At 51.0% G+C, this 16,513-nt stretch overlaps 6 protein-coding genes across 8 annotated transcripts; 4 read left to right on the plus strand and 2 right to left on the minus strand.

Annotated features, from left to right (window-relative positions):
- The first annotated feature begins 477 nt into the window (after positions 1 to 477).
- Positions 478 to 4,826, plus strand: LOC117652752. Its single transcript, XM_034397844.1, has 6 exons — positions 478 to 667; positions 1,434 to 1,808; positions 1,897 to 2,221; positions 2,327 to 2,413; positions 2,530 to 2,871; positions 4,575 to 4,826. Exons 2-6 carry the CDS (start codon positions 1,435 to 1,437, stop codon positions 4,824 to 4,826), a joined length of 1,380 nt encoding a protein of 459 aa, XP_034253735.1. The 5' UTR covers positions 478 to 667; position 1,434.
- LOC117652438 (probable prefoldin subunit 2) lies at positions 3,847 to 5,850 on the minus strand. The gene is made up of 3 exons (XM_034397344.1): positions 5,660 to 5,850; positions 5,250 to 5,373; positions 3,847 to 5,162 (listed from the first exon to the last, which is right to left on the minus strand). Exons 1-3 carry the CDS (start codon positions 5,809 to 5,811, stop codon positions 4,980 to 4,982), a joined length of 459 nt encoding a protein of 152 aa, XP_034253235.1. The 5' UTR covers positions 5,812 to 5,850; the 3' UTR covers positions 3,847 to 4,979.
- Positions 5,851 to 5,924: 74 nt separating this feature from the next.
- Positions 5,925 to 7,697, plus strand: LOC117652437. Of its 3 annotated transcripts, none has more exons than XM_034397341.1 (7): positions 5,925 to 6,127; positions 6,196 to 6,255; positions 6,324 to 6,485; positions 6,583 to 6,897; positions 6,972 to 7,181; positions 7,256 to 7,360; positions 7,567 to 7,697. In XM_034397341.1, the coding sequence occupies exons 2-7, from the start codon at positions 6,208 to 6,210 to the stop codon at positions 7,636 to 7,638; spliced, it is 912 nt and encodes a 303-aa protein (XP_034253232.1). In that variant the 5' UTR covers positions 5,925 to 6,127; positions 6,196 to 6,207; the 3' UTR covers positions 7,639 to 7,697. The 3 variants fall into 3 exon arrangements, with proteins under 3 accessions (XP_034253232.1, XP_034253231.1, XP_034253234.1); XM_034397340.1 differs by having other exon boundaries at positions 5,926 to 6,094; XM_034397343.1 differs by having other exon boundaries at positions 5,927 to 6,094; positions 7,469 to 7,689.
- Positions 7,698 to 7,892: 195 nt separating this feature from the next.
- Positions 7,893 to 8,817, plus strand: LOC117652546 (biogenesis of lysosome-related organelles complex 1 subunit 5). The gene is made up of 4 exons (XM_034397556.1): positions 7,893 to 7,956; positions 8,181 to 8,263; positions 8,357 to 8,545; positions 8,616 to 8,817. Exons 1-4 carry the CDS (start codon positions 7,938 to 7,940, stop codon positions 8,781 to 8,783), a joined length of 459 nt encoding a protein of 152 aa, XP_034253447.1. The 5' UTR covers positions 7,893 to 7,937; the 3' UTR covers positions 8,784 to 8,817.
- LOC117652545 (transmembrane protein 199) lies at positions 8,784 to 9,820 on the plus strand. Its single transcript, XM_034397555.1, has 3 exons — positions 8,784 to 9,146; positions 9,226 to 9,353; positions 9,430 to 9,820. Exons 1-3 carry the CDS (start codon positions 8,821 to 8,823, stop codon positions 9,732 to 9,734), a joined length of 759 nt encoding a protein of 252 aa, XP_034253446.1. The 5' UTR covers positions 8,784 to 8,820; the 3' UTR covers positions 9,735 to 9,820.
- Positions 9,821 to 9,889: 69 nt separating this feature from the next.
- LOC117652544 (SUMO-activating enzyme subunit 1) lies at positions 9,890 to 11,727 on the minus strand. Its single transcript, XM_034397554.1, has 6 exons — positions 11,504 to 11,727; positions 11,136 to 11,307; positions 10,793 to 11,049; positions 10,523 to 10,716; positions 10,297 to 10,441; positions 9,890 to 10,212 (listed from the first exon to the last, which is right to left on the minus strand). The coding sequence occupies exons 1-6, from the start codon at positions 11,593 to 11,595 to the stop codon at positions 10,053 to 10,055; spliced, it is 1,020 nt and encodes a 339-aa protein (XP_034253445.1). The 5' UTR covers positions 11,596 to 11,727; the 3' UTR covers positions 9,890 to 10,052.
- Positions 11,728 to 16,513: the final 4,786 nt, after the last annotated feature.

Below are 16,513 nucleotides of genomic sequence, written 5' to 3' on the forward strand. Positions count from 1 at the left end.
CCACCAGCGCCGCCAGCGCCGCCGTGACGCAATATGCGGACATAAGGACATAACGGCGGTATTAAACGATGGCCGGCGCGGGCCAGGCAGGGCGACCACCATCTTTATGGCCGGTGGCCTCCCCGGAGGCGGCGGCGTCTTCCCCGCGAGTCCACCGCGGCCCCCGGGGACGGACGACAGTCCTCTCCGACGCGGTTCGGCGGCCCGCCGCCAGGGGGCGCCACCGCGCGGCCACACAGGCCGCCTGCCGCTGGGGTGGCGAGCTTCGTGCGAGCGCCGTGCGAGAGGGACGCGGCGACGCGCTCCGCCGCGCGTGCGAGAGAGACAGCCGGCCGATCAATATCGGGGCGCGTGCGGCGTGCGCGCGCACCGGGTGGCGCCCGCCGCCGCGACGCCGTCCTGCTCGCACCGCCACAGCGCCCCGGCCTCCATCTGCCTCTCTCTCTCGCTCCGCCACCGCCCCTCGCCACCCCCACGGCGGTCGTGTTGTTGGAGCAAGTGCACGGGTCACTCTGCCCTCAAACATGTCGACCGAGTGAACTTCTCCGCGAGTACGAGGTTTCCCGCGGCGAGGTCGTCCGTGCTCGGGGCGGTGCCTTGATCGCGGTGCTCCGGTTCGAGTGCTACCCGAAGAAGGACGCGGCCTCTTGTCCGAGAGAACCGCCAGGTAAGGCAGACGCAGCGACGGGCTGAGGGGCGCGACGTTTACCTGGACGGCCGCCATCTTCGACCTCATCAAACTTCAAACAACAAAAACAAAACATTTCCACGGTCGTTTTTTAACCTTTTCGCTCGTTCCCGAGACATGTTTGAGTTTCCGACGGTGTCTTTGAAGCACTGCTTTTACAACAGATACATGGGACGTGGGTGGAATCCGATGTCACTGCGTTTTGAGGTTAGATCGCCTCTGTCACCAGCAGCAAGAGTCTGACCATGAGAGGCCACCAGATTTTCGCACCCGTGTATTTAAGTTACTATCCTCGCTCCGTTGTGACTTTGCACGAAGTCAAGCACGGAGGATCATATCAGGGAAAGTGACTTCCCTCCCGGGCGATTAAGTTTGACCCGATACTCGACCCCTGTGGCCTCCTGGACCCCTTGGACTGCTCCTTGCACTACCGTGTTGATGTTGTTGGGAGGGCATCGCCGCTCGCGCCGTGCTTCGCTGGGACGGCAATTGCACTGCGGCGCACTGCGCTGCGCGTGGCCTCGTGCTGCACGGACTTGTTGCGGTGCAGCGGCGCGGCGGCGAGTCGAGAGCGGCGAGCGCCGTGCGGGTAGGCAACTCGGCCGCAGCTCCATGCACCGGGTGGCCTACCCCATCGTTCGCAGGGGCCGTGGCTCGCCGGGGCGCCGAAGACGCGGCCGCTGTTCCTGCTTTCGCGCGCGTTGTTGCTGTTGAACGTCATGGAATGTTGTTGTTGTTGCTGCAGCATGAGCGTGGAGATGCTGCTGGCGCTGAACGCGTCGTGCGCCGAGTGCGACTCGCTGGGGCCGCCGCCGTCCGCCATCCTGACGCTGCCGCCGCCGCCCATGCCCGCCTTCCTGAGGGCGAGCAGTGACGGCGCGGCGGACGGGGACGCGCCCTGCGACCCCCTGCAGGGCCTCGAGGGGCTGACGCTGACCTGCGACTGGCCGGGCGGCCGCGCCGGCACCCCCGGCGTGGAGTTCGTGGAGCTGCCCCGCCAGGTCGGCGGCATGGGGGTGAACGCGGACGACGACACGTGGTTCATGGTGCTCGTCTCGTGCTGCGCCGGCGTCATCCTCCTGGGCGCCGTCCTCGCCGTCGTCCTCATGCGCTGCCGACAGTAAGTCTTTCTCCACGAGTGCGGGAGACCCAGGGTGACAGTCAAAATGCAGGTCGTCTGACGCAAGTGTTCTGTTGGCGCTTCGCAGGGGCCGCGGCAGCAAGTGCGTGCTGTCCCTGGACCCGTCCGCCCTGGACGGCCACGGCGGTAAGTCGTCCAAGCTGGTGGGCGTGCACGGCGAGGTGCTGTACCCGGACCCGCTGGCGCTGTGGGCCGCGCTCACGCCGTCCGGCGGCACGCAGCACTTCGTGGGGGCAGCGCAGCTAGCGCAGCCCGTGGCGCCCCCACCCCACCTGCAGCTGACGCAGCGCCACCTGACGGCGCCGTCGCCGACCCCGCAAAGGGCCTCGCCACCCGTGGACCCGCAAGGCCTGCAAGACCTGGCCGCCGCCGAGCCCGAGTACGCCATGCCAGCTATGCCCGCCCCCGCCATGCCCGCCATGGCGGCCGCGCTGTCCGCCGGGCCGCCCCCGCTAGAACCGCCGCCCCCGCCGCCCGTCCGCGTCGCCGCCTTCGCCCCACCCCCCGCCCCGCAGCCCCACAGCCACTCCCAGCCCCGGCACCACGCCAAGCCCAAGCACGTCCACATCAACAAGATGGCCACGGTTAGTCCTCGCTAGTACCCTTGCCTTTTCTCTCATTGTCAAGCCTGAGCATCCTCTGCCTGAAGTGCCTTGCTGATGAGCGATTCCAAGACTCTAACCCATTTCCCTGCCCACAGCTGAGCCATGCGTCCCACGCCGCCAACCTGGGCAACCTGGGCGCCATGATTGACACCAGCAGCTTCGACAACTCCGGCTTCGTGGACTCGGACGACCAGCTGCTCTGCGCCGACGCGTACCCGCACCTCAACTACTACCACACGGTGGGGGGCAACCGGCGCGCCGCCGCAATTCACAGCGTCATGGCAGCTGCGGCGCACGGGGCCCACAGCAGGCCCAAGGTGTCCTCGCCGACGCACATCGCCAACCCCAACATGCCGCCGCTCAACCTGCACCCCACGGCCAGCATGGCCAGCATGCACGGCCACGGCGCCATGCCGGGCGCGGCCAACGCGGCCAACGCCCACAGCAGGCGGTCGCTGCGGCGCGCGGGCCGCGAACTGCGCGAGGCTCGCGAGGCAGCGCGGGAAGCTCGAGAAGCGCGCCACGCCGAGCGAGAGCGACTGCACCACGCCAGTAACGGCTCCATCGCCCTGTGAAGCGAAGCGCTAACCATCTTCAGCTTCGAGTTCCTCTCTAGCCTTCCCAGGGAAGCAGCCTCCGATAAACCAAGGCGCAGAGAGAAGCGGGCCTGCAGGCCGGGATTCGAACCCGGGTCCTTTTCATGTCCTTATCCTCTCAGCCGATTAAAAAATTTAATGGGACTGACCCGGGCTTGAACTCTGAGCCTTACAAATGTCTTGGCCCAATTTGGTTTTACATCACGAAATTTGTCATTGTTTTCATATCGAGGGACGATGTGTTGTGACTCGTCGTACCCTCCCTTTCATTCTGTCCCCTTTGTCTTAGGAAGCACTTCCACCGGCCGGGTGGGGGTGCCGCACTGGTGCTGTCCAATGCCTTAGGCGAAATATGATACAAACCCTGCATGAAACAAAAAACACCAAAGTATTTAGTTCCTTCTCATTGTTTTATTTGTGAGTGTCCATTTACAACTTTACAAGATTTTGGTGCTTAAGGACTAACAGCTATTGAGTAGTTTCAATTATTACAATTAGAAGCGTAAGTTATAGTTGTATTTGAGTTTAAGTTTGGCTTTTTTCTGTTTTGTTTTCTTTTTAAAAATAAAAATTAGCAGATGAATCTTTCCCATCAGCACTTCTCCAAACAAGTTTTGAACCAAATGAAATGAGCTTGGCATATGGTACTAGTCAGTGTTGGTGAAGTGCTGATGCAAGGAGAGGCAAGCGCACAACAGTCTGTTTTTGTTTTGCTTGCTTCTACATGTAAATGTGATATTAATGGAATGTCTTGTGATGCAGTAAATTCTCCAGGTTAAGGCAATCATTTCTCAAGGAATAAAACAACAAAGCGAGTTACAAGTACCCTAAATTTTTATTAACAAAAATGAATGTTGGATTATTTTGGCATTCTACTAAAATAAGTTGCCAATTGTGATTAAAACTGTAAGTTATTAGGCACAGCATTTCATAAAGAAAACATGGTGAACACAATTTTCCATGATAACTGGTAAACTGCTTGTCACAAGACTATTAAGGTTCTTTTAAGTATGTTAAACTTGAATTTCAATGCATAATACTCAAAGCGTTTTCAAGGTCATTGAGTTATCAAGTATTAGTTTGATGGCATGTTTTGGTTTTGTCATGACATCTTTGTTGACTGAAAATTTGTTGAGTTTTGGTAATTGTTTGATTGAACAATTTAAATTGGCTAATGCTCTCATGTTAAGTTATGGTTATTATTATTTCATGTTACTTTACACTTCGTAAAATAATTTGCTTAAGATGTGAGCAAGTTTCAACCTTGTCACTACACTAAGATATTGTCTTCATAACTTCAAGTGTAACCGTTTTTATCAGCAATAATAAAAACTTTTTGTATAAGAAAAATTAGTCCTTTTTATACAACAGTAATACATTGAGTATACACACAGAAGTCACTGCCCTAGCCAGAAATTCATGGAAAGACAAGCACATTTGAAGTGACAGACAAAGTGAAATTAAAATCTTTTGATGTAAAAATGCAACATAGTATGTAACATGAATGGTTATGAAATCTGACACATCATGGCCACTGTCTCAAGAAAGCCTCTCAGTACCACAGAATGAGCAAAGAACTGAACAAGATCAAAAGAAATCCACAATTTTCACAACAAAACAACAAAGAGAGACATCACAATTTTCAAACACAAGCATCAAGACTTTTGTTCCAAAGTCTTAATGATGAAAGCAGTCTACTCAAAAATAAGAATCTGACAAAGGAGCAGCAAGGAATAAAACAGCTCTTAAATAGTGAAACAGAACAAATAAATAAATCAAAACACACAAAGTTGTAGCTACTGTTCAGTCACATAGAGGATTTAAATTGCTGGGGCAATATCACAATGCTCGGAAAACACATCAAAGAGGATTACTCCCCGAAGTTTAAAATTGCTTCATGAAAAACACAAATATGTACCCGGACAATGTACTGAAGTTTCAGACATTGCTCACATAGCTTCCACCATGACATTTTTCGATGGACTTGAACTTTCTCCCTTGTCCTTGCTGTCTGTTTCTGAAGGCATATCATCCTGGCCACGCACTTTGATGTTGTATTTTTCCTTATATTCATTGATGTCCTTTCCTTTCTTGGTAATTTGTTCATTGTAGTCCGTTATAACCTTGGTGATCTGAAACAGAATACATAGGAAGCGGTCATAAATAAAAAATGCCAATGCACAGTGAAAAGAATATCTCGAAACGAATTGACTGCTCACCGAATCTCTCTTCAGTGTTAACTGAGGCAGAACTTCTTTGACAGTTCGTTCACAGAGTACGCCACCGATCAGCTGGAAACATTTCCGGTCACCATCCAAGTCTTTCATGGTGTCAACCACAATCCTGCAAAACAGATAAGGAATCACATACAGTTTAACGTATTAAATGAGCAAAAATGAAAAAGATCAGAGCGTATTCTAGGTTATAACCGGCCGCAACAATAGCTTAACGTTAAGTGTAGCAAATGAAAAATACAAAGTATGAAAGAAATTAGAGCGTCGGGGTCAAAGTAATAGTAGGGGAGTGTGAAAAGAGCCTTGACATAGAACCGTCACGGAGATACAAAGGGTAAATAAAACTGAATCTCCGGGAGCATGGCGAACATTGAGGCGTTAACGCAACAACTTACTTGTGCTCACTAAGGTCAAGCTCGAGCTCGGACAATTTGGTGACGAGAACACGTTGTTCATTCCGTAAAGTCTGGAAGCCATTGTATATTTCTTCCTGAGTTGGTGTTTTTCCTTTGGAAGTTTTCGGCTTACTCTCACCGTCGGCCGCCATGATGACTAAAGCTACAAAACAAAAAAGAAAAGGAGAAAAAAGTAAGAAGAAGACAGATGAACAGCGATCCGGAAGCGGATACGGCCACAGAGCTCCGCCTACTAGTTTGGAAACAGCGCTTTCAAAATCAACATTCAAGACGATGCTTGGCTTTCAATCGAAATGTTCCTGAAATGTTCCTGTACGTCCGTTTTGAAGTCATTTCTACTGGAAACTATGTCAAAACACGCTTCACAAAATCAATTTCGACAGCCTTAAGTAACTGAGACAACTCATTTCAAAGGTTTCTCTCCGATTCCGTACCTTCGTAAACAATGTGATTGAATGTGCCATAGCCAATCAAGAGTCCCTATGCAGTCCTGTACATTGAAATATTTTTTGCAGGGGTTTAGAGAAATGCCGCGATCTTGCAGTGACGGTTATTACTTACAGCTCATTTATGAGGTACTGTCATCTCTTGGCACTCTGAAATATTTATGCAATTTTGGCTGACAAATTTTTATTATTTATAGTATCTCCTGCACATGGGACTAGAAAGCACGGCTACAAATCTGAGGGAAGAATGCAGATCTTGTGATTATCCAGCACCAGAAGAAATCAGTGGTGTCCGAAGATGTGACATCACTAATTTGTTACAACGGTTTGATGAAGAAGATGAGGCTGGATTTTTACGGGTAATGTGAATGGGACAATTTTAATTCGCTAGCATTGCAATAGCTTTGCTTACCATTTTCTAAACTGTTATAAAATTTAATGAAACATGTTTTGTAGATATTAAATCAAAGCATTCCACTTCAAGCTAGAAGTTCCTATGAAGGAAAAAAAATGATAGCTGACCTGCTAGTTTATTTTGCTGCATTGTCTCTCTTGAAAGACGGCAGTGACCAGGCAGGAACTGTGTGGATGAAACCCCTTGTGCATGCTCCACCAGCCCTATTTCAAAATTGTGAGCCAAAATCCATGAGCACATTAATGCCCAGAGCCATTCAAGGAAACCGATCTCACACTAGTACTAATTCAGAAACCCTGGAAAGAACAGAACTCTGTAAATATTGTGGTCAAAAGTCATGCACGTGTGAAAATTCAGTAAGTTTCCTCTTGTTTTATTTCACAGCCTATTTTGTGCATGCTATAAAAAATAAGTTGATTTTCTTTTTTAGGAGGAACCAGAAATTGTTGTAAGAAGGCCGTCTCAGTGTTCAGAAAACAATCGGCAAAGATGTCCCATACATCCTTGTATGAACACATTACAGGAGTATCTCGATACTGAATGTTCCAATCTCAAGGATGATCCCTATTTTATACCCTATTTTGCCCTTCCATTCACCTCTAGCCCTCAAACCCATTACCAATATAAACACATTTTCCAGGTAAGTTTGACTAAAACAACTTAAAATTTTCAAATAAATTTAAAGGAAAAAAGATTTTAAAAAAAATGCTGCAGGGATCGTGGCCTAAAGGCCTAAGGAGAAGATTTTGGGAGTTTCTCGTCCACCACAGACAAGCTGCTGGTCTCCCCGGTATTGTCCGACTCCTACCATCATGTGAGGTATTTCGTGCACTTATTTTAAGTGTTGTAATTTGGCAGATTTTCACTCCATATTAATTTTTCTGCCTCAAATAACTTTGGCCCTGAGATAGTTGTGTGCACCTGCAGGTACAAGTTGCCCAAAGTACTCTTTGGAATAACTTTTTTCCGGTCATCTAAATATTACTGTTCCTATGTCATTTATGTTTTGCTGTTCCGTGATGAAGGACATGAATCCATCTGATACCCGGTCCATACACGATGAATCCATCTGCTTGTCAGAGCACACAATTCAATGACAAGGTACAAGCTACAACACCTGTGGTTTTCACTAATAGTTTGCCAATATAAAATTTTAGAATCGTATGCAGTTTTCTAATGGTTTTGGATCTTTAAATGTAAATTTAAACATTAAACAAATTGCATTCCATCACCCGTCTCTGATGTGTTCTTGGAAATAAGAGCTCGTTATCTCGTTCTTCTTCAAACCACACCACACTGCACCTCCGACTGTTTGAATTTGGCGGTATTGCGTTGAGATTGAATCTCTCATACTGCTCGTAGTGCCTCAATTTGTCATACTTTGAAGAAATCACAAATGGCTGCGATTGTGAAAGGTTTGTATCTGTCACATGACATCCACTTATTTATTTCGTAGTTTTAGTCTAATTTTGAATGTGCAAGAGAATTGTGAATTGAAAATGTGCGCTGCTGTTTGCTAACTTTGATACTTTTAATCGTTACCCTTTGTAACATTGTTTTGTACACGTACACAAGCGTGTATATTTGTCTTATGACTGCTCCCTAGGTGGTCTTTTTTATCAAATTATTTTATTTACAGATGCCGGTGAAATTTGGTCACGTCTCTTTGATCATAGGCCTTATCTAAGTGGTGAGATTAAGTACTTCTTACGTGAATTTGAGGTAAAGCCATGTAGATAGTGTCCATTCATTTTAAAATTAAACTATCTGGATGTCCCTACGTATTTCGGAGCTTTTTTCTTTTTTGGCTTTCAGGAAAAGAGGCAGGATCGGGAAGTTGAGAGATTATTTGTTGTGTTGGAAAGAGTCACTGAGATTCGAGACACTCAAGTGGATCGTCTGAAGCAGAGCAGCGATGCCTTCCTTCCAAGGCTCAACACCAACCTTGATGCAGCACTTAATATGTGCAATCGCATGATAAAGAGTGAAGAAGAGCACCTTGCGGTATGCTTCCATATATTATTTTCTCGTAAATGCAGAGGGATTTGTTTGTAATATTTTCTGTTCCTTCCAGGACACTAGTTTGGAGTCCAAGAGAGCACTGAGGAAGGCTGACTGGGAGAACTTCATTTCTGATATGGCTGTGCGTTGCTCCAAAGTGGACACTACTTTTCAGGAAAAAGAAGAGGAACTTCGAGAGTTTTATCAGGATCTTGAAACCAAGCTCCACATTAACAAATAAACATTTTTGTGTTTCGAGCATTATCTAATCCGTGACTATGGCTGAAGAAAGCACTATCAAAATTTCTCCCTCTGAGAAATTAAAGGACTTCATTCGAGAACACCACAAGGAATGGGAAGATGTGCCTGAAAGGATCAAAGCCGTTTCCAACCCTAACGTTCCTGTACGTAAGCGTGGCGGAAAGGCTGCCCTATCCCTGGCTGTACCTGACCCATCACCTTTCCTGCATGTTGATGACATGAACTGGTTGAATACCCAAGTCAAGAAGCTGCGAGAAAATGGAGATCAGTCATCAGGTGTCTATCTCCACAAACTGTTGCAGGGCTGTGACATTGTATTGCCTCAGCCTCCAGTCATTGAAAGGTTGGTCTCTTAAATTTCCTGAGACCTCCAATAGAAATTTGCCTTTATATTTTCTTACATTCATTTAAATAATTTTCAGGAACCCAGAACTGGAAGCTAGAGTGCAAAGGTTGAGGAAAGAGCAAGAGGATAGACAATATAGAGCTATGACAAAAAATGTTGACACTGTCAGAATGAGGCATCCAGATGACAGTATTGGCTATCAAAGTAAGTGAAAGCCTCACATCTGGCATCTGTTTCTACCTTTGTTCAACTTTCTTAATTGTTCTTTGTCTTGTTCCAGTGAAAATGCTCAACACTCATATAGTTGCTATTGTGCAATTTATTGTCTCTGTTGGTGCTGGATTTACGTTTGGGTTTGTGGGGGTGCAGTTGATGGTTGGTCCTCTGGACTTTGGCTTTAGACTGCTACTTGGTGTGGCATGTGCCCTGATCATTGCTTTGGCAGAGATTTACTTCCTTGCCAAGAAAATCAGTGAAGATTATGATGACATTCCTCCTTATCCAAATTCACCAGCAAATACAGCTGCTTCTCGTGCTGCCCTATCTACCAGCACCAGTGTTGGGGGAAAGCTCCATGAAGACTAATAATCAAGACTTTGTTTTCACTTGTTATGAAAGTGTTGTATGTTTTGTTTAAATATTCTTAATAAATATGTTAGTAGTGATCAGAAGTAAATGCCATTATTGTTTTGTTGTTCTCTTTAAATGTACTGGTTAATCACTTTAAAATAAAGAGAAAATTTAATACAGCATGTGTTTATTTTGATCACAAAGTGGTTCATTAAAAAAAACAGAGAAACAAAAATTAACTGTCCAGAAGAACACATGAAAGCTTAAATTGAAATTAACAGAGGTACATTAAATAAATGAGAAAAAAACTTTTAGTAATACATCACAAGCATCTTAAGCTCCAACACATTCAACATGACCCAAATTACGTTCAGGATTGAAGAAAAACATATTTTTGTGAGGTGCTTCATGTTGAGACAGAGCCTTGATTATTTCCTGGGATAAAACACCACCAACAATGGCACATGCTGGACTCACTTCAGCAAACACCAGGCTACAAGAAACAGAAAAATCACAAGAATAACAGAGTAAATAGCTAAATGCTGGGAAAAATAATCCTTAAAAAATAGGCACTTACCTCAACAAATGATCAGGCACTTTCTCTGCTGGGACTGACATTTTTGCCAATTCCTCATCTCTCAATTTACAAAGGTCTTCATAATCAGCTTGACGAGATTCTGGGGCTGGGTCTCTCTTCTTGTCAGCACGAAATTTCAGGAGAACTGAAGAAGAATTTATCCAAAATTAACAGTAGTTCTTAAAAGCATAGGAGAAAGTAATTAAAAATATAAAAGAAATTTTACCTTTCATAAGAAAATATGAGGATTCTGACTTCTTCAGTTTTTTAGCATATGGTTCTGAAGTCCAATCAACACTGAGGGCATCCTCCAGAGAGACAAAGGTTTCTGTTCTTTTTACAGTGGTCTTAACTGGTTCAACTTTGGCGCGCTTAGTCTCTGGCTCTCCACCTCCAGATGGCTTGAATTCTGTCACCTCTCTACAACCAAACAAGAAAGGAGACAATAAGATTTTACCTCATGGCCTAGCTAGAATTAAAGTTACAAGACACTTACTCAGCAAATTCATGTTTTTGAAGATCAGCGAAAGTGAACCCAAAGAAGCCAAACACATCTCCGCAGAAGAATTTAATATCTTTGGCGCGGCAAATGTTATCAATACGAAGCAACTGATCATGTGAGCACTTGGTGGCACAAATAGTTTCAAATTCATAGAAGAACTCATCTGGATGGTCAGCAACAGGAGTTGTGTCAGCTGTCACTTTAACCATAGGGTTCAAGTTTTGTGTGCGAGCCAATGATGCCTCAGCTCTCTGTAAGAAACGAAAGACGTAGAGTTGTAGAATTTGACATCACCATAACAAGGCAGCTCAGGTAAGAATTGCACAGCAAAACTTACATTCTTTCCAAGTTGATCACGAGGTACAAGGAACTGTGCGCAAATGTCATCTTGAGTGACAACACCGTCGTCAAGGAGTGTGACAGACTTGACACCGGCTAGAGTGACGTTCTTAGCTACTTCAGCTCCTAGGCCCTTGACGCCAATAATAAGCACTCGAGAAGAACGCAACCTGTCAACACACAAAACAGAAACACCATGAATCAACTGTCAATGCCATTACCCTCAGCAGCCATCACTTTGACTGCCCTCAACATGACCGGTACAAAATGAAAGCATGAATGAAAGTCTAAGAGGAGTGATAAGGTGCGGGATCAAAAACTTTTGAATCAAGAGTTGAATAAACGCAACGAAATTCGATGTCTAACCTCTTCTGCGAGTCGAGTCCCCACAAACGGATCTGTCTGTCGTACTGCTCCGCTTCGGCGTCCGTCAATTCGTTGGTGTTGATTTCCACCATTTTCGAATTCGAAGCCACTTTGACGCGACTTTCACAGAATTCACAGACAACTTCCCAGCGTTCGCTAACGTAACGGTTACACCGCGATGCCGGTTCTGGAAGGAAAGGGTTTGGTTTTGGTGCTCCGCGAAATCGAATCCGAATCGATAGGTGCTCATCGGCCGAATGCGAATACGAATGCGAGACTAGTATGAGAAATACCTCCCAAACCACCGCCAGGCAGTCCCGCCGCACACTGGTGCGCAACGGGCAGGCCTACCCCCGACTTCACAGGCGCGCGGCCGGAGAGCACAAAAGACAACCTTCCGTTTAGGGAGCGTTTTTCGTCTCGTTGGGATTTAAGCGATGTCATTTCCCCTCGCGTGGCTCTGGCTGTCAGTCACCGAACGTATTGTTTTTTTTCAAGTCGGAAGAAGTAGTGTTCTTCTCCAAGCGTCCGCGACCTTTACCGCGCCCAGCAGACTGATTCCGAGAGTCGTTCTCGTCGCTCTGTCTCACACACCCTTACGAGACACCCCCTGAGAGCGAGAGAGACAGGGCGACTCTCGGAATCAGTCAGCAGGGCCTTGACCAGCCCCGGTCCGCGCTTTTACTCTGGACGTGCCTTGTTGCCCCGCGAGTCCAGCCAAGTCCAGCACCTGCAGTGCCCCAGCCCCAGTGCGCGCCAGTCCGGCCGGTCGTTGGGGTTCGCAAGAAGTGAAGGACGCTAGCGGAGCTGGCGGCGGCCTGCCGCAGGACGACACGGAGGCAGTAAAAACCGGCAAACGGACGGGCGTTTAGCAAAGGACGATGCGACTGGCTCCTGGCCTTCCCTTCCCTCGGGGAGCAGCAGCAGGATGCAGCGGACCGATTCCGAGAGTCGTTTTCGTCGCCCTGTCTCTCTCGCACCCACAAGAACGTCCCGTGAGTGCGAGAGAGACAGAGAAGGAGGAGCAGAACGGACGTTCGGCATTAATTTCCCCGAGCGCCGCCCCTCTATTTTGATAAGAAGGTGGCGCGCGCCGCGACCTTCTCGCATGCATCCCGTTTCCAGCCGGAGCGAAATGAAGCGGGAAATGACCCAAAAAAATGTCGGCAGTGTATTGTGAGATGTAAGCAAATAAGCAGCGCGAGGTAGAGCAAGGTGATGCAGAGCGCCCCCCCCCCCCTCCTTCCCCCTCGCCTCGGCCCGCCGCGGTGGCGTCACGTGGGAAACCGGAAACAGTAAAGTGTGCTTGATTAGGCCGCAAGGCACCGCAAGGCTGCCTGCACACTGCCGTGCTGGCCGTGCTGGCCGTGCTCTACGGGGTCGCCAAATTCGTCGCTGGCCTCTCGCCCCGCCTCGGCCGATGAGGGATCTCCGCCGCGACGCGGGGCGCGGGTTCGATCCCGGTCGCCGCCGCCGCGGAGACTCGCGTTTTGCTCCGAAGGGGCTCGCCGAGATTGCTCCCCGGGTTCGACTCCCGGCGGCGGCGTCTCAATTTTATTTACTGACGCCGACCCGCCCCTTTCTTTTCGAGCATGCTCGTTGCGCTTTCCCCCAAATCCGGGCAACTGATAAATAAAACATGCAGATAAAACCGCTTTCAGAAAGAAACGCAAACCCGCAAAAAGAGTGGGCATTGTTCGTCGGCGCATCGATGGCGCGGGTCATTATTCAATGAGGCACTTTGACAACGCTACGCTCGCTACGCTCCGCCTGCTTGCGCAACCGTGTCGTTCGGCACGTGATTTACAGAGCGCACGCGCGGGGCGGGGCGGGGCGGGGCGGCACGCCAATCATCGCGAGAGAAGAAACAGCGTCGCGGCTTCTCACTTTCTTCGCGTCGCTTTGCGTCGCTTTGCGTGGATTAGTTTGTTATTGTCGCGTAATGCCGCCGCACTCGTATCGACGTTGAGCGGGCGGCGCCGACGGAGAGAAGGGGGGGGGGGCGGCACTGGCCCGGGGACGCTGACGCTGGAACCCTAACCCCGCATCACGACTTGGCGGGGCATTTCCGATTTCTTTGCCGTGTCTTCGCTGCCTGCAGTGCAGAGCGCTGCAGAGCCCGCCAGCCTGCCCCTCTCCCGCCGTCGCCCTTCCTCTTCTTCGGGCCTTGTGCATTTTCGATCGCGGCGCTGCGACAAGGCGGAGGATTAGTTTTCCGGCCGGGCGCAACGACCCGCGCAGTGTGGGGCCGCTCTGTCTCTCTCGCGCCGTCTCGCCCCCTGGCGGCACTGCGGGGCGCCCTGCGAGTGCGAGAGAGACGGGCGACTCCTCGGGCAGCCTGCTGGAGTCCGCGGAGGCTGCAAGCCCTGCAAGCCGCCAAGCAAGGATGACGTTTTCGGGAGTCAGCCGGTCCGCGGATCAAACAGTGTGTTATCGAACTGGGCCGCAGGGGTCACGGCGAAGGCACGGCGAAGTCCTGGAGTCCTGGGCGAAGCCAGCGCATCTGCACACGTCCGAGCCTCGGCCGCGGAGCGCGAAGCGACTGCCATTGTTTGTTCGTCCATGCACCCACTTTTTTCCGTGCCCCACTGACTGCACCGCGCTGCACCGCGCTGCACTGCCCGGCGCCCCGACGGACGAGCTCGGCCAGTCGGCAGCCGTCGCATCGGGCGTAAGTATAGGTGTGCGATACGGTGCGCCGCGCCACCGACAAATGTCAGGACGAATCGCAGCGCGTTTGACGACGGTGTGGTGCGAAACCCGAGTGACACCTCCCCGCCCCGCCCCGCCCCGCCCCGCCCCACCCCGCCCCGCCCCGCCCCGCCCCGCCAGGGCGCGTCTCGAGCGTTGCCGACAGAGAGTCAATTACGGATCGTGCACGATTCGGGTTGAATATGAAATCGTAGTAAAAAGCCTGCTGGAGGCGAAGCCAGCGAAGCCAGCGAAGTCGCGCACCGTGAAGACACCACTCCGCCGCGCTGCTCCCTGCCCGGCCAGCCCGTTTAAGACTCATCAGGCAAATTGATAGTTAAGCCGCCTCGGAGACTCCAGATCTAGTGACATCTGCGCGGGAACCATAAACGCTGAAAAAAAAATTCCAGACGACGCGACGTTGTTTTGCAACAACACGCGCGGCTTCGCGGCTTTTGTGTGTAATATTTATTTTTTGTGATGATGCATGCAGAGGGATGCAAAGGGTTTAAGGGCCGAGCGCCCTAAAGCGGCCCACGCTGTGATCAATGTTTAGAGCCCTTTGTCCGACACCGTTCGACACACACACGCGTCGCGATGGCGGTGAGGTAACGCGGCGGGTCCTCTTCCTCGGCTCTCTGTCTCTCTCGCACCCCTACGGCCCCACGGGGCCGGCCGCGAGTGCGAGAGAGACAGAGCGACGAAAGCGCTGCTCCGCATCAGTCCGCTGTCCGTTCCGCACCGCACAGCGCGCCGCACACAGCGGGCCGCCCTCTGTCTCTCTCGCACTCGTGGGCGTGCCCGGCGCGGCGTGGGGGTGCGAGAGAGACAGACTGCCCAGCGGGCCGTCGATCTGTCGAGACGACTGTCGATGATGATTGCCGGCCGACCTATTGGACCATTGGACGGGCTGAGCGGGCAGAGCGAGTACGGACCCTCGGGGCCCTAGCGGCCCGTGCCCGGGGCGTCGGGCTAATGCGAGGTGTGTGGCCTTACCTCCCGGCACTCCCACAGTGGGCCAGAAGACCGGTGGAGGCGGCCAAAACTCTAGAAGCGTTTTGAGCTCCAGAGTCGCTAAATGGGACTCGAACCGAACGTGTGTGACCCCACCAATGGATTCCTCGTTCGGAGTGCAATCCATTGATGGGGTCACACGATCGGTTCGAGTCCCATTTAGCGACTCTGGAGCTCAAAACGCGTCTAGAGGTTTGGCCGCCTCCACCGGTCTTCTGGCCCACTGTGACTCCCCTCTGTCCGTCTCCCTCGCACCCACGTGACCGTGCGCGAGACGGGGCGCGACGACGGCGATGTGCGGAGTCAGAGTGCCGCGGGGTCAGCCGTGGAAATGGAACCAGACTGCTTGCCGCTGCGCGCTCGCCGAGCACACCATGCAGGCCGTGCAGGCCGTGCAGCCCCGGTGAACGTTTCCCGGTTGCGCTCTTCGGCGAGGACCAATAAAATTGCACGGATTCAATATTTTTAAAAAGCTTCAAAGATGCAATTTTTTAAAAAATATTGGTTTTTTTTTAAAAAAAGGAAAATAATCATTAACTTAGAGCCCTGGATTGGAGGGAATTTGAGCTTGTGGCAGCCCAGGCAGCAGGCGCTCGGGCACGCGCAGAGCGGTGCAGGGGCTCGGCCAGAGGTTCACATCAAGGCGTCGGACCGTGTGACGCAGGCACGCCCAGGCACGCCAAAGCACGCGCGTGACCCCGCGGCCGCACAAAGACAGCGACATTTTCCCTGGACGGTCCTCGCATATTATAACGCGCCGTCTGCGAGTGTCTGTCTGTGGTGTGTCTGTGTGTGTGCCTGTCCATGTGTGCCCGCGTGTGGCTCCCATATGAAGTCCTTCGCACATGTGTAATAGACAATGCGCTTCTTGGGCGGGACGCGGCGTGGCGCGGCGGGGCGTCACCGCTGTGGCGGTCGGCCCGGCGCGTGCTCCCTGCTGCTCTCTCTCTCTCTCTCTCTCTCTCTCTCTCTCTCTCTCCTCTCCTCCCTCTCTCTCTGTCCCGGCCTGGAACAACAGGGACACACTGACGCGTCCCTTGCGAGGTCCTTGCGTCACTAAGTGCCCGGCGACTGACGCTTCACTTCGGGGCGGCTGCCCTGCCCGCACTGCCACGCCACTGCCACGCCACTGCCAGTGATGAAAGTGGCGATGGACGTCGGCCGAGTGCTCATCTCAATTGTGTGGCCTTCAGCGCGCCCGGCCTGCCCGGCCAAGCCGGTGCGGTGCGAACAAAAGCCTCTTCCTGGCGAGAAGTCAGCAGTTAATTCACCGCACCAGTTTATCTCGTCATCTCTTTTTTTCGG

This window comes from Thrips palmi, unplaced genomic scaffold (assembly GCF_012932325.1).
Source record: "Thrips palmi isolate BJ-2018 unplaced genomic scaffold, TpBJ-2018v1 HiC_scaffold_7, whole genome shotgun sequence".
NCBI classification, from domain to species: Eukaryota; Metazoa; Arthropoda; class Insecta; order Thysanoptera; family Thripidae; genus Thrips; species Thrips palmi.